Genomic DNA, 15634 nt, shown 5'->3' on the forward strand with positions numbered 1-15634 from the left:
CCCAGCATACCATTATATATACAGCCCAGTATACCATTATATATACAGCCCAGCATACCATTAGCTTTCCCTACCGCCTGGCCGCACTGGGTTTATACCACGTTATGCCATTGTATACCATGACATACCAGCATCCAGCCCAAATGCCAGTACCTACATAGGCAAAATGCTGAGACCATCCATACTGGTGTTACCACTAAATGTCAGTGACACACTAGACGTTCCAAGGTGGAAAAGGGCCTGACACCGGAGAGAGAGGTCTATGTAGCCAGTCTGGATGTAGATCAGGGATGCTGAACCTTCCGCCCTTTAGCAAAACTACAATTCCCATCATACCTGGATAGCCAATGGGATAGATCAGGAGACTGCAGCAGAACTAAGCATGTGTGACCCACCTTAGTGGATGCCTGAAAGCAGCTCGTAACCAAGGGCAACAGGTTAAAGGACAACTCCAGCCAAAAGTATTTTTTTTTATATGTTATCACTTATGGAAAGTTAGACAAATTCCTAATGTACATTAATTATGGGAAATGCACATATAGGGCTATTTCCCTTAATTTAGTAGATCAGGGAGTCTTCAAATTCTCTCAAAAACTGTGACATCACGAATCAGGTGTAATTCTCGTGGAGTGTCCAGCAGGGGGCACAGTCTTTGTAGACATCTAAGGACTGTATTAAAGTATATGGAAAATGAAATGTAATGTAAAAACTACACTTTATTAATGGACTATGTGTATGGAATAATTTGGGGAGCAAGGACATTTGCTGCTGCTCTGGACAGTACCTGACATGGACAGAGGTGGCAGCAGAGAGCACTTTTTCAGACACCACTTCCTGTCGCTGAAGCATGCCCCACTGCAAAGATGACCAGTCTATAGGCCTTTCTCTCTATTAACCATCAATCTGTGTATTCACGGTTTGATCTGATTTCCATCACACATCACAAGCACTGGCTGCAGCGTCAGTCACTTACAGTTCTTCAAGTTACTTGGCTTTCTGTCCCTCATTTTATTAGCAGAGAAGACAGCAAGGAACTTGGTTTTGCCAGTATGTAAAAAAATTTTTTTATAGCCCAATCCAAAGCCAATAAAAGGACTGTAGCTGAAATATGACCAGGTCCCATGATTTGTATTGCTATAGTATACTGGATCCTAGCAGTGTGGATAGCCCATCTTATAGATGCAGACAGTCTGGAAGATATGGCAGTGGCAGAAAGCGCAGGGCTCACAGCAGGGGGGTGCCGGCGGCTTACAGCTGGATTTAAGAGGCACACAGTTTGGGGGTGGGGTCCGTGGCTTCTTTTTGGGTATTTCCTTTTTCTGCAATACAAGTAAATAACTCTCATCAATTTCAGCCAACACAGAGATCTTAATTGTCTCATACAAAGTTATAAGCAGAATGTGACGAAACCTACTGTGTTCCGAAAAAATCCTGCTATTACATGAATTAATTACATAAAATGTTTTGAAGATTAAGTAGGAATAAAGTTGTTTTATGCTTAAAGGGAGTCTGTCACTAGGTTTATGCTGCTTTAAACAGAGACAGAAATGCTGAACAGATTGGTGTATTACTTCCATCATTCTGTTCAGCCGTTCTCCTAATATGCAGGAGAATAGAATTCTTGCCACACCCCTTCCCGATTTCCAGCTGCTGATTGACAGTTAACTGCCTATACACAGCATGGATAGATAACTGCCAATCAGCAGCTGGTGGGCGGAGTTTTCTGCTTCTCATGAATTTCCAGGACTACTGAGCTCATGCACTTAGAGAGTACTACTTATTGTCCATGGTATTCAGGAGGAGATCTCAGGATCAGCTGCACAGAACAATGTAAGTGATACATCATTCTGTTCAGCTTCTCTGTCACTAGTTTATGCTACCCTGAGATAGGACGGCATAAACCTGCTGACAGAGTCTTAAATGGTAAGGCCTTATTTTCACGCTCTGTAATTCATGGAGGTTATGGAGCATAAAGCTGTACAGTGGATCTGCAGTCCTCCGGCATCATGTATCAATATGATGCCAGGAGAGCTAAAAGTGTTTAAATCTTTGTGGGACTGTACTGATACAGCCGCCCTGCTTTATCAGTAAAGTCCCATGAAGATTTAAAGGGAACCTGTCACCAAGACAATGCTATGTAATCTATCACCATCATGTTATAGAGCAGGAAGAGCTGAGCAGATTGATATATAACTTTGTAGGAAAAGATTCTGTATAACTTGTAACATGTTGATTGAAATCCCTGCTCATCCTGTGATAAGGAGTCCAGTGGGTGGAGTCACTCAATGGACTGGACTCTTTAGCCTGGAAACATCAGAGGTTTCAATCAATAAATTACAAGTTATACTGAATCTTTTCCTATAGAGATATATATCAATCCGCTCAGCTCCTTCTGCTCTATAACATGGTGCCGATAGCTTAGGTAGCATTTTCATGGTGACGGCTTCCCTTTAAACACTTTCAGCTTTCCTGGTATCATATTTATATAAATGATACATGATGCCGGGAGGGCTGAAACTGCGCGCTCAGTAAGGTCCGTGGATCAGAGTGTGAGAATAAGGCCTTATTATTTCCTCCATGGAATAGCCAATGGGGTTCCTAATGTATTCGCAAATCACTTCATTTACCAAAAATGACTCCTTACTATGATGAGAATGCTGGAGTCCATTTGTTTGGCATTTGATTATCCTTGGCTGACAAAGCATCAGTCGGCAATTGCCGGTATACTGCCGGAGTTCAAATGTGTTAGCAGAAACCTATGAAACGCTTGAAGATTATTCTATTAAGATGCTGTTTGACTTCTTCTATCCGAATCCCTGACTTGTCAAAAGTTTTTTTTATAAAGACAGTGACACTTTAAATGCTCAAGTCTCACATTGATATCAATAGGCTTCGTTACTTGATTCGAGATAAGTCGGGCATTAAAAAATACTCGAGTAACGAGCACTGAAGCATTTTAGTGCTCACTCAACACTAAGGGCCCTATTACAAGGCCTGATGACTTTCTGCAAGCGAGTGTCAATCTTCTAGATCGGTACTCGCTTACTGAGCCCAAACACTGCCCGATAATTGGTCAGCAAGGGCTGCACGGACATCGTTAGCGATGTCTGTGCAGCCCTTGTAAAGAAAATAAACTCCTACATACCTGGCGATCGGCTGATCGTTGTCTCTATTACACGGAGTGATGTAATAGGACCCTCATATATAAATATATATACAGATATCTATACCCTCATGTGTACATTTGGCATTGGCATGAGCCGCTCCCATGGATAGTTTAGTTCTACGCTGGAGGGATAATTGTAGAAAACAAAGTTAAGATTTACCAAATGTGATTGTTTCGACAGAATAAATAACTGCAGTTTCCAATTCTGGATGTCAGATATATCAAAATAACAACATGTGCCAGTGAGGAGAATTCTTAAAGGGAGTATCAAGTATCAGATAAGAGAATCCTATCAGTCAGCGTGATTACGGACAAGACAACAGTGTCATTCCAGATGGGAAGGAGACGGTTTCCATTTGATCCCTGATAATATGATATTAGTCAGAGTGGAGAAAGTTCCGGCTCCCCAGGTATTTTCACGCTGTCAGAGAGATGTAAAATATCACAGATAACAAGCCTATATTATGGCCAGCCAGGCCCCATGTAACCTCTTATATTCTTCTTCACACACAATTTTTCAATTAAGTTTTTTTTTTTAACTTAACTATACCGCCAAACTGTGCAAGAAAAAAAACAAAAACATAAAACAAGGCAAAGGGAATATGAAAAAATCAGTTTGGCTGCTCAAATGCAGAGAAAAAGAAAAAAACATTTTTTACCTGGTTAAAAAGGTGCAAAAATGGCTTCATTTTATGGAAAATTGAGGTGTTTTTGGGGCGTTTTTCTAAACTAGTGTCTTTTGGTATGTACGTATTTGTTTAGAATTAGGGATGGTCCGAACCTGGCGAGGTTCGGGTTCGTATGAAACTGAACTCTTGGTAATGATTCCCGCTGTCTGCCCGCTCCGTGCAGCGGGTGGATACAGCCGGAGGACCGCCTGGAAAACTGGGATACAGCCATAGCCATAGGCTGTATCCCAGTTTTCCAGGTGGTCCTCCGGCTGTATCCACCCTCTCCACGGAGCGGACAGACATCGGGAATCATTGCCGAGGGTTCAGTTTCATACGAACCCGAACCTCGCCAGGTTCGGACCATCCCTGTGGGGGCTATGTTCACACTACGTAAGTTTCCGGACGCTGCGCGTTCCGTGAATAAGCGCCCGGAGATTTACGAGTTTGCGTACAATGGAAAGTATACGATCTACGGCTGCAAATGAAGTTTACACTACGTAAGAACTTACACCAGGATCGTACGCGGCGCCGTAAAAAATTAACCAGACCATTGTTTGAGGACGAAAATGCTGTAACTTACGCCCGTAGCGTAACATGCGGTCCCGTACATAGTGGTGATTTCTTCATTTTTGCACTTTTCTTTGCCGATCCAAAAGGTTCTGTGGGGTGTCCGGGGCTAGCCGAAGATTTCCAAGTAAAAGACCGCTGTCAGATCGCTACGTAGGGCGCTCGGGAAGCGTAAGTAGACTGCGGGCGTAAGGTTATTAGGTGGTGTTCACCTATCGCGTTTCTCTACATCCCACCTGTATCTATGAATGCAGCTGTATACATATCCTCTGTCATCCCCTCGCTACAAAGCTCTGATTCCTTTCCTCCTAGCCTGCCACTCTGAGCCGCTATCCCCCTTCCCTTTTATCGGTGGACCCTTCTGCCTCTGGGAAAAGAGATTGGCATTGGTTGCTGCTATGATCACAGGACACAAACACAGTTAAAAACTGTGCTGCCACCTGAGGACCCACTGCCAGATGGGAACTCAAGTGCACCATTTTCTCTATGGTTAAAGGAGAAATCAGGGACCAGAGCGGCGGTATGTGGGCACCAGCGCTGGAGATAAGGGGATAGGGGAGATAGGTGAGAACAGGTTATTTCTTTTATCCACCCTGGCACTTGTGAAGAAGAGGTCTCCCCGGACTTCAGACTTCTCCTTTAAAGCATTTGTACATGAACATTTTTTCCAGCAAGTTTCTGGTCTTTGAAAGGTTGCCGTCCTCTTGATTATTGTTTTGCATGCTGCCCTGGGGTACAGACTGACCCACTACTCATTTACTCTATTATTAAAGGACAACTCCGGCCAAAACATATATTTTTTTTAATATGTTATTACATAAGAAAAGTTAGACAAATTCCTAATGTACATTAATTATGGGAAATGCACTTATACTGCTATTTCCCTTAACTGAGTAGATCAGGCAGGTTTCAGATTCTCTAAATAACCGTGACGGCACGAATTAGGTGTAATTCATATGAAGTGTCCAGCAGGGGGCGCACTGTGCATCTAACTACCTCCCTTCTCCCTCCCTGCTCAATGTGTGGGACAGATACACGCTGTACTACTACTCACCCATCATCTGCTCTTACTATGAGCGCTCCTGACCCGTGCTCATGAGCGCTCATAGTATGAGCAGAGGATGGGGTAGTAGTACCAGGGCCGACCCCCTTCAGGAAACCCCTCTCTCCCCCACCGCCGCACAGCCCCGGCAGCTCTCATCAGCCGCCTCTTCTCCCCCCTGCGATAAGCTAACTTTTGGCCGGGGAGCTGCCGGGGGTGACATCAGGGACCAAGTCGGCAAGATGGAGTGCTTAAAGTATAAGCAGATGATGGGGGAGTAGTTGAAAAGACGTGGGGGTGGCGGTAAGCACTACTGCCGCACAGCCGTTTACCTCCCCACTGTCCCAGTGACTGTCATTGTCCGCCTCTCCCCTCCTCCCCCCCCCCCCCGCGACAAGCTAACTAGAGGCCGGAGAGCTGCCAGGGGTGAAATCGGCAAGACGTGGGGGTGGCAGTTAGCCGCACAGCCGTTCACCTCCCCACCATCCCGGTGACTGCCCCACTTACCGCCACCCAGGCGTCCTGCCGACTAGGTACCTGATGTCACCCCCGGCAGCTCCCCAGCCTCCAGTTAGCTCGTCAGGGGGAAGGGGGAGAGGCAGATGATGAGAGCTGCCGGGGCTGTGCGGCGGCAGTGGGGGGGGGGGGAAGGGGAGTTTCTTGATGGGGATCTGCCCTGGTACTACTCCCCATCATCTGCTCATACTATGAGTGCTCATGAGCACGGGTGCCAACACCGAGCAGGGAGGGAGGGAGGGGGGAGGTAGTTAGATGCACAGGCACCTCTCTCCCTCCCTGCTCTGTGCCATCTATCTCCCTCTCTCCCAATGTGAGCCTGGGCATCGGCAGCACAGGGAGGGAGAGGGATGTAAGTGTCCCTGTGATAGTGTACTGTAACTCACTGTAACACTACATTACATACAGTTCCATATACAATACAGTTCCATAGATTTCTACATACAGTGCGCCCCCTGCTGGACACTTCATATGACACCTGATTCGTGACGTCACAGTTTTTTTAGAGAATCTGAAGCCTGTCTGATCAATCTAATTAAGAAAAATAACACCATATGTACTCTTCCCATAATTAATGTACATTAGAAATTTGTCTAACTTTTGTAATTACATGTTAAAAAATACGTTTTGGCCGGAGTTGTCCTTTAATCACTCCCCATTGTACTCATAACTAGTATTGAGTGGAGAGGTAGAACTGTCCGGATCTTGCAACTTTCTCTGAAGTCAAACACTTAGCATTTGAAGCCCCATGGATCTGACTTCTTCAGCCACCGGTAATCGAATGCAGAACAATAAGCCTCGCACATGCTCCAGTCACCCGTATCTCTAGTAATAGACTAAGCACACTGTACTTTATCATATAACATACCACCACATATTGTAATATCTACCTTTGCCAGCTTATTCCTTTCAGCATCGGTTCTGCTCACCCTCCGAGAAGACCTCTTTAGATCTGTGGACATACAACACATGAGACGATGAGGAGACCATTTACAATAAAACTGTCCCTGTCACTTCATGACACCTTTGATATGTCAAGAAGACATGAGTGGGGGTCTGGGTGTTCAGAATGAGGCGGGAGAAGAATGTAGCTGAGCGCTTCTCTTTTCTGCTCTGTGCACTACATGGGCTCATATACGTTCTAGAGTCCATCCTGAGTACTTTCCATACACTATATGAAGTAATTGCCAGGGGGGTCTCCATGACATGTAAAATGTTTTTTTTTGGAAGTGACAGTGCCCATTTAAAGAGGCTTTTCAGGGCTAATAGATTGAAAAGGTGCTGTATTTAAAAGTATAAGACATATGACATTTACTCACCAATAATGGATATGGGTGGAAGAATCTCCGGGAAACGGACAATACTGTCACCGGTGACTTTTTCTTGTTTTTCTTCTTGGACAATATGAGACTGTACGACCCATATAATACAGGCTAGAAGAAGACTTACATGTACCCCATTCATGTCTGTGGAAAAGAAAGCGTACATGTGCGCAGAGTATGATGAGTGTATATAATATAATAACATATAGTATAAGTATATATAGTATAATAAGTATATGTAATATATTATATAAATAATAACATAATAATAGTATATAAGTATATATAGTATAATAAGTATATGTAATATATTATATAAATTATAACATAATAATAGTATATAAGTATATATAGTATAATAAGTGTTAATAGTTTAATAATTACATATAGTATAAGTATATATGGTAAAATAAGTATATATAATATAATAATAATATAGTTTAATAAGTGTATATATTATAATAACTATATATAGTATAATAAGTGTAGTATAATAATTATATATAGTATAATAACTGTATATAGTGTAATAATTATATATTATATATAGTATAAGTGTATATAGTATAATAATTTTATATAGTATAATAAGTGTATATAGTATAATAAGTATATATAGTATAATGATAATAATAATAATAGTATAACTATATATAGTATAATAAGTGTATATAGTGTAATAATTATATATAGTATAATAAGTGTATATAGTATAATAATTACATATAGTATAAGTATATATAGTATAATAAGTATATGTAATATAATATTATATTAATAATAACATAATAATAGTATAAGTATATATAGTATAATAAGTGTATATAGTTTAATAACTATATATAGTATAATAAGTGTATATAGTATAATAATTATATATAGTATAATAAGTGTATATAGTATAAGGCCCCGTTCCCACTGAGCAAAGGTAGCGGAATTCCGCGACGGAATTGTCCGCCGCGGAATGCCGTTAGCCTCCCGCTCATAATGGGAGTCTATGGAAGTGTATATAGTATAATAACTATATATTGTATCATAATTATATATAGTATAATAAGTATGGGATATTCTAGGAGATGATAACAGAATGAAAGGCAAGGCTTAAAGGAGACCACCAGAGTCTGGCAGCAGTATATTCCCCTCTAGTATATTCCCCTGTAGCGTGAAGGTTTTTGCAGGTTAAGGAGAAGTTCGCCTGACAGTTATCTAGGGTGTAGGGTCACCTATAGAAGCAAGACTGGCATACAGGGCATTGTGTGCTAAATTTATGGTCACTTGCCAGATGGTGTTGTGTGACGCCACTACAGAAGTGGTTGATCGGGATATAGCTCAGCCAGATAGTAGATTGTCGTGATGCCAGTGCCAGGGGGCACACATGTATAGTGGCACACCTGCTTTTAGTTTAGGGTGGTTGGCTATGTACTTTCCTCTGTGGTCGGTCCCCTGCCAGGCTGTGAGGGGGTCCCTTGGGTACTCATCGCGGTGGTCTGGAGTGGAGCTGTGACTATCGGTACCACCCCCCACAGAAAGGGGAGATGACCCAAGGATGGAGTAATGACTGTGTAGGTGCCGGAAGAATGATCACTGAGTCCTGTTGTCATAAATAAAATCTTCTTTACTGTGAGAATACTTTGTACAATAGCTGATCATAGACTGTAAACGTGACAGAACAGAATCTGCGCTAAGAGCCTTTGGAGCAGAAGAGCTGAGCTGACTTGGTTGTGTGCTGCAAGTTCAGAGTAGTGGAGAAGAGTTTGTGCTGAGAGTCCCAACCCAGGGTAGAAGTGTGTTCTGCCGGAACTTCAGAAAAAGAAGTAGAATACTGAAAAATACTTGAAAATAGAAGTATACTTGTGCCCGTGTTTCGACCTTTGTTGTTAAAATACCACCTGTTGATTCGTCCTACTAGGGTGACACAAGCCCCAGATTTTGTTACCTGAGTTGAGCAAGGTGGCCAAGTTTAACTGGTTACACCTCCACTGCGAGATAGCGTCTAAAAGAAAAGTCTCTCCGTCTCCCATGTGCATCCATTCACTACCACACTCCTGACTAGACTACAGTGGACACTGACTAGAGGGGGGACCTGGCAAAGCCAGGGCCCAACTGGTCTACAGCAGGGACTGTCTTGCGTCCTCTCTCCACCAAGACTCACTAAGTGTGGGCGTGCATTTCCTCTTCCCATGTGGCAACTTCCTACAGGAGGTGTAATGTCCCCTGTGAGTGATGGAGAAAAATAGTGTAAATAGAAGAAGGAGAATAGAGATAGGTGAAGAAGAGAAAAAAGCTGTTAATGGTGTGCAGATCATAGACAAAAAATAACCCCTTGTTCACTACAGCTATGCATCATACAAGTGCATATACAGATAATAGTGACATCTAGTTGTAAAACTTAAGTATTACTTCATTACCATGTTAACTTGTAGTACAGGCTTTTGCGAGGAGTGTATAAACTAACACCTGCTTCTGAGAGTATACTATAGAGATATAGGGAGCAGGTTCCCCTTTTCTGTGTGTATACAGTATATGGAGACGTCATAGCAGCTAGTTTCCTGCTTCCCAGGGTGTACTATAGAGATATAGGGGAGCAGGACCCCCTCTTCTGTATATACAGTGTATGGAGACATCATAGCAGCTAGTCTCCTCATTCTGAGGGTTTACTATAGAGATATAGGGAGCAAGACCCCTTCTTCTGTGTATATACAGTGTATGGAGACATAGTAACTAGTCTCCTGCTTCTGAGGGTGTATTATAGAGATATAGGGGAGCAGGACCCCCTCTTCTGTGTATACAGTGTATGGAGACATCATAGCAGCTAGTCTCCTGCTTCTGAGGGTGTAGTATAGAGATATAGGGGAGCAGGACCCCCTCTTCTGTATATACAGTGTATGGAGACATCATAGCAGCTAGTCTCCTGCTTCTGAGGGTGTAGTATAGAGATATAGGGGAGCAGGACCCCCTCTTCTGTATATACAGTGTATGGAGACATCATAGCAGCTAGTCTCCTGCTTCTGAGGGTGTAGTATAGAGATATAGGGGAGCAGGACCCCCTCTTCTGTATATATACAGTGTATGGAGACATCATAGCAGCTACTCTCCTGCTTCTGAAGGTGTACTATAGAGATAAAGGGAAGCAGGATCCCCTCTTCTGTGTATATATACAGTGTATGGAGACATAGCAGCTAGTCTCCTGCTTCTGAGGGTGTACTATAGAGATATAGGGGAGCAGGACCCCCTCTTCTGTATATATACAGTGTATGGAGACATAGCAGCTAGTCTCCTGCTTCTGAGGGTGTAGTATAGAGATATAGGGGAGCAGGACCCCCTCATCTGTATATACAGTGTATGGAGACATAGCAGCTAGTCTCCTGCTTCTGAGGGTGTAGTATAGAGATATAGGGGAGCAGGACCCCCTCTTCTGTATATATACAGTGTATGGAGACATCATAGCAGCTAGTCTCCTGCTTCTGAAGGTGTACTATAGAGATAAAGGGGAGCAGGGCCCTCTCTTCTGTGTATATACAGTGTATGGAGACATCCTAGCACTATGTGTGTGGTGTATCAGAGACATCATATACTAGTTGAAAGAAAACTGAAAATCAAAGCTGTTGCCTGAACAGCAGAAATCCAACCAAAAATTTCAACTATGGCCAAAATAGGGCTCCTCCTGATCTCCACATGCATCCTCACAGATAGTGTTTCAGCTACCCTTTAAATCATAGGTTTTTATAGCTTTTTCCATGAACACTAGAGTTTATTTTTGCAGCTGCTGTTTAGTTTACTGATAAGCAGAACGCCATAGCCCAGGCCCCCAGCTTCTCTACAGACTCTCTATTACTTGGCTGTATCACAAATTTATGCCCTGCTCCATGGTCGGGTAGAGTCCCCCTTTACATGTCCTGACCCCATCCTCTCTGTACTGGTGACCGTCTGTAGTACACGCCTCTGACACAACATTCACCCGGATTCCTGACAGTTCCTTTATAAATAATTTATAGACCATGTGATATTCTACCTATAAATAATTTGGACGATATAGCGAGTCCAGCTACTAGTCCTGCATCTAGTTAGGCACTCATCTATAGAGACTCTTCCCTTTTATAAGGCGTCTGTAAACTCCAGAATTTAAAATAATTCCAACATCTAAATATATCCCATCCCCCACACTAGTAACATCAGAGGTTGCACATGGCCTTGTTATACAAGATTATTATGCCGGTCTGTTTGACATAAATCACTCCTTGTTAGATTTTTTTTTTTTTTTTTTTTTGTACCTCCGGTGAAAACAAAGTGCTTTCAAATCAACTGGTCCCAGAAAGTTATACAGCTTTGTAAATTACTTCTATTTCAAATCTTCCAGTACTTATCAGCTGCTGTATGTCCTGCAGGAAGTGGGGTATTCCTTCCAGTCTCAAACAGCGCTCTCTGCTGCCACCTCTGTCCGTGACAGGAAATGTTCAGTTCAGTAGCTATAGAAAACCTCTACTGCTCTGGACAGTTTCTGACATGGACAGAGGTGGCAGCAGAGAGCACCGTCTCAGACTGGAAAGAATACACCACTTCCTGCAGGACATACAGCAGCTGATAAGTACTGGAAGGCTGGAGCTTTTCTAATAGAAATAAATTACAAATCTATAAATTGACACCAGTTGATCTGAAAGAAAAAGATTTTCACCGGAGTACTCCTTTCAGTAGTTTTTCAGGACTGTATAAGAAGTCTGTAATTTTTTTCAAAAACAAAAAAAATATATACTCACCTGTCTGCTCTCCCCCGGTGTCCTCCTCTGTGTTATTGCTGAAATTACACCTCGCTCACTGACTGGCTGAGACGGGACAGTGCTGCAGCCAGTAATTGGTTAAGTGAGGTGTCAATGTGTTTTGAAAGTGGCAGCCTGCTCAGCCAATCACTGGCCACGTTGCTGTCCCTCAGTCAGTGATTGGCTGACCGGGGGAGTGTGGACAGGTAAGTATTTATGTCCACAAAGAGGTATTTTTAGGGTATGGCCGGGGAGGGGTGAATATAGAGCATCTGGTCACTTACCTCTCTGGTTCCAGCATCGGGTCCCGGATCGCACCGCCCCGTTCTCCCGTCCCGCCGCTGCTTCCTTGTCTGAGCTGCGGCTTGAGACGTGACGGCTCACGGCAGCTCAGCCATTCAGAGGCTGAGGAGGGACCCCGCTACGACCGCTGAATTGCTGAGCTGCCATGTCTCAAGCCGCAGCTCAGACCATGAAGCGGCAGCGGGATGGGAGAACGGGGAGGCACGATCCAGCACCCGACACTGAAACCAGGAAGGTAAGGGACTGGCAGCCTCTATATCCAACCCCTCCCCGGCCATACACTATAAATAACCCCAGCCTAGAGTACCCCTTTAAGGTCCGGTTTAAAAGTTTGTAAATTTTTTCGCTCATGTCTTATGTATTGCTGTTATTTGTAGATACACACGTCGGTGATTACTGTAACCTGAGCTATTGCTGATTCCCTTGGATATCTCTGTTGGTTTGGACCATTTTAGTGAATATCTAATAAAAGTTATGTGTTAGTTACCATAGTATAGTGCAGTCATGTTTTGTCATTATACTGTCAATTTACAAAAAAATAACTAATGGCAAATATTGTTATATGTCACAAAACAATGTGCGTCTCCAATAGTGGTTGAGTTCCAAAAAAAAAAATAAAAAAAATCATAATCTATACAACTACAAGGAGAAAAAAGATTATTTATTGTCCGTTTTATCCCCCTCCATTTCTATATAACCACAATTATTTTTCTATTTAGATGAATATTATACCTTACTTATCCGAAAACAATACAATTCATAGAAGAAAAGCGTGAAAACATTCTGAATGTGATAAATAAATATTATATGACGGCAACAGTTACAGTGATTAAAATAATTTGAAAATAATTTCTTTCCTCAGTTTTCTTTTAAACTTTATCACGTTTTATATATAACTTTTTTTCATTTACAACCAAAAGCAGGCGAATAATCTTGTTGTTCAGCAATAAAGTGTGCATTATAGGAAATTAGGAAATTAAATCGAAAATTAAAAATTTTAAATTTACTCATTTTTTTTTTTTTTTTTTAGAATATAGTTACAATGAAAAAATATTTATTTATTGTGCTTATTCTCTAACCTTCCTAGTTGATAACATATCATTTCATATCATATGTGTTTGAACATTTTTTTTTTTTTTTTTATCCGAGTGTCTCTTTTTGAAGAACGGTATTAAAAAAAAAAAAAAATATTAATATAATAATAATGTAAAATAATATAAAAATATTAAAGCAAAGTCTAGATAAAATACTGTTGAAAATTTTCAAATATTAAACGTAGTTACTTTTCTAAACATTTCCATTTCTTCTGCTTGATTTAAAATTTTAAATAAAAATGCATTTTAAATAAAAAATTTAGAACAGTAGAATTTTTTTCAATAATATTTCAATTAATTCTGTAAGAATTATATAATGTAAAAATGTAATCCCCATCTAAAAGAACAGTAATAATTATACATAATATAATACAGTGGTGCCTTGGATTACGAGCATAATTCGTTCCGTTGTAATCCAAATCCACTCTTAAACCAAAGCAAATTTTCCCATAAGAAATCATAGAAATGCAGACAATTGGTTCCACACCCCAAAAATAATGATTTATTATTCTGAATAACATGGAAAACAGATGAAAAACATTCAGAAACAGCAGAATATGTGATATTATAAGTTACTGTACAGTAATGGAGAGGATGGGAAACACAAGGGCGGACAGAGACTGCAGGGAGCATGAAGGAATGAGCAGGACAGATGGGGGCACATACATGCAGCACTCTCTGTCCGGGGAGAAAGGGGTTACAGCTATGGAGAGATCACCCCCACAGTCCTGTCCCCTGATGCAAGCCCCAGCCTGAAGTGGATCTGCTATGATTTGGAAGGTGAGGGAGACTTCCTGGGTCAGAGCACAGGGCTGTAGACCCCGCTATGCAGACCATGCCCCTCCCCCACTCCCCCTCCCACCCAGTACAGGGAGCTCTTAAACCAAAGCAATGCTCTTAAACCAAGTCACAATTTTGAAAAACTGTGAGCTCTTAAACCAAAACGCTCTTAAACCAAGTTACTCTTAAACCAAGGTACCACTGTAATTATAAACAATATAATAAATGATATTCAAGTTTATAAATATATATTTTTTTTAATCTATAATAATTTTATAAGAACTATAAAATATATTGAAAAAAATTGAAATCTATCTAAAAGAATTAAAGCATACTTTCTAAATTTTAAAGTTATAAATAATATCAGGAATATAAATAATATTACAAATAATATTCCTGTTTACAAATGTTTATTTTTTTTTAAATATATAATAATACATTTTGAAAGGAATTATAAAATATATTAAAAATAAAGTGAAATAAATTAAATTAAAATATACTATTTAAAATTCATATTTATAAATAATATACTAATACTTATAAAGAATATAATAAATAATATTCCTGTTTGAAAATGTAATTTTTTTTTTCAAATATATAATAATTAATTTCAAAGGAATTCTAAAATATATTAAAAATAAAATAAATTAAAGCATACTGTTTAAAATTTATATTTCTAAATAATATACTAATACTTATAAATTATATAATAAATAATATTTCCGTTTAAAAATGTTTATTTCTTTTCAATACATAATAATTTTATACGAATTATAAAGTATATATTTCTTTATAGCCACTTCTAAAAGACTTAAAGGATCCTGTTTACAATTCATATGTATAAGTGGTATATTATATTATGAATAATATAATAAATAATATTCCTTTTTAAAATATATTTTTAAATATATCATTTTATAAGAATTATAAAATATATTAAAGATATTTTTTTTTTATATCCTGACTATAAATCTGCTTACCTGTATACCTGTAAAGCAGACTGATAATTCTTTAGCTGATACCCAACAGCACTGTGCCCGCCGCCAGACCTTGGTGTCTGTCTTAAGTAGAGTAATACTGGGCACTCAGCCACAAGTGGGATTCCTTCATAAGGAGTAACACTTCCGTGGAGATGATGGAAGTCTATTGTCCTCTAGTGTTGGGGGCTCCTCGCTATACGCACCACAGAACGACTACTACTTTGTCAACCGGCAAAACAGCCTAAACATTATTAGGTGTCCTGATGCAGCAAGACAGGCCCCTCGCTCAAGTCACTGCCATAAATCTGCATTTAAAAATGCAAAGATTTCATTGTAAAACGATATACTTTCCTCATCTGCTACAGGTTAGTGGCCGCAAATTTACGGAAGTGCTCGGATACGTAAAAATTCTCATAATTCCATGATGTTTCGTAAGCAA

At 40.4% G+C, this 15634-nt stretch overlaps 1 protein-coding gene across 1 annotated transcript; it reads right to left on the reverse strand.

Moving 5' to 3' along the window:
- Window positions 1–1105: 1105 nt before the first annotated feature.
- LOC138772820 (agouti-signaling protein-like) lies at window positions 1106–15233 on the reverse strand. The gene is made up of 4 exons (XM_069953538.1): window positions 15196–15233; window positions 7282–7428; window positions 6853–6914; window positions 1106–1319 (listed from the first exon to the last, which is right to left on the reverse strand). Exons 2-4 carry the CDS (start codon window positions 7424–7426, stop codon window positions 1152–1154), a joined length of 375 nt encoding a protein of 124 aa, XP_069809639.1. The 5' UTR covers window positions 7427–7428; window positions 15196–15233; the 3' UTR covers window positions 1106–1151.
- Between the last annotated feature and the right edge of the window lie 401 nt (window positions 15234–15634).

Source organism: Dendropsophus ebraccatus, chromosome 14, assembly GCF_027789765.1.
Source record: "Dendropsophus ebraccatus isolate aDenEbr1 chromosome 14, aDenEbr1.pat, whole genome shotgun sequence".
NCBI lineage: Eukaryota > Metazoa > Chordata > Amphibia > Anura > Hylidae > Dendropsophus > Dendropsophus ebraccatus.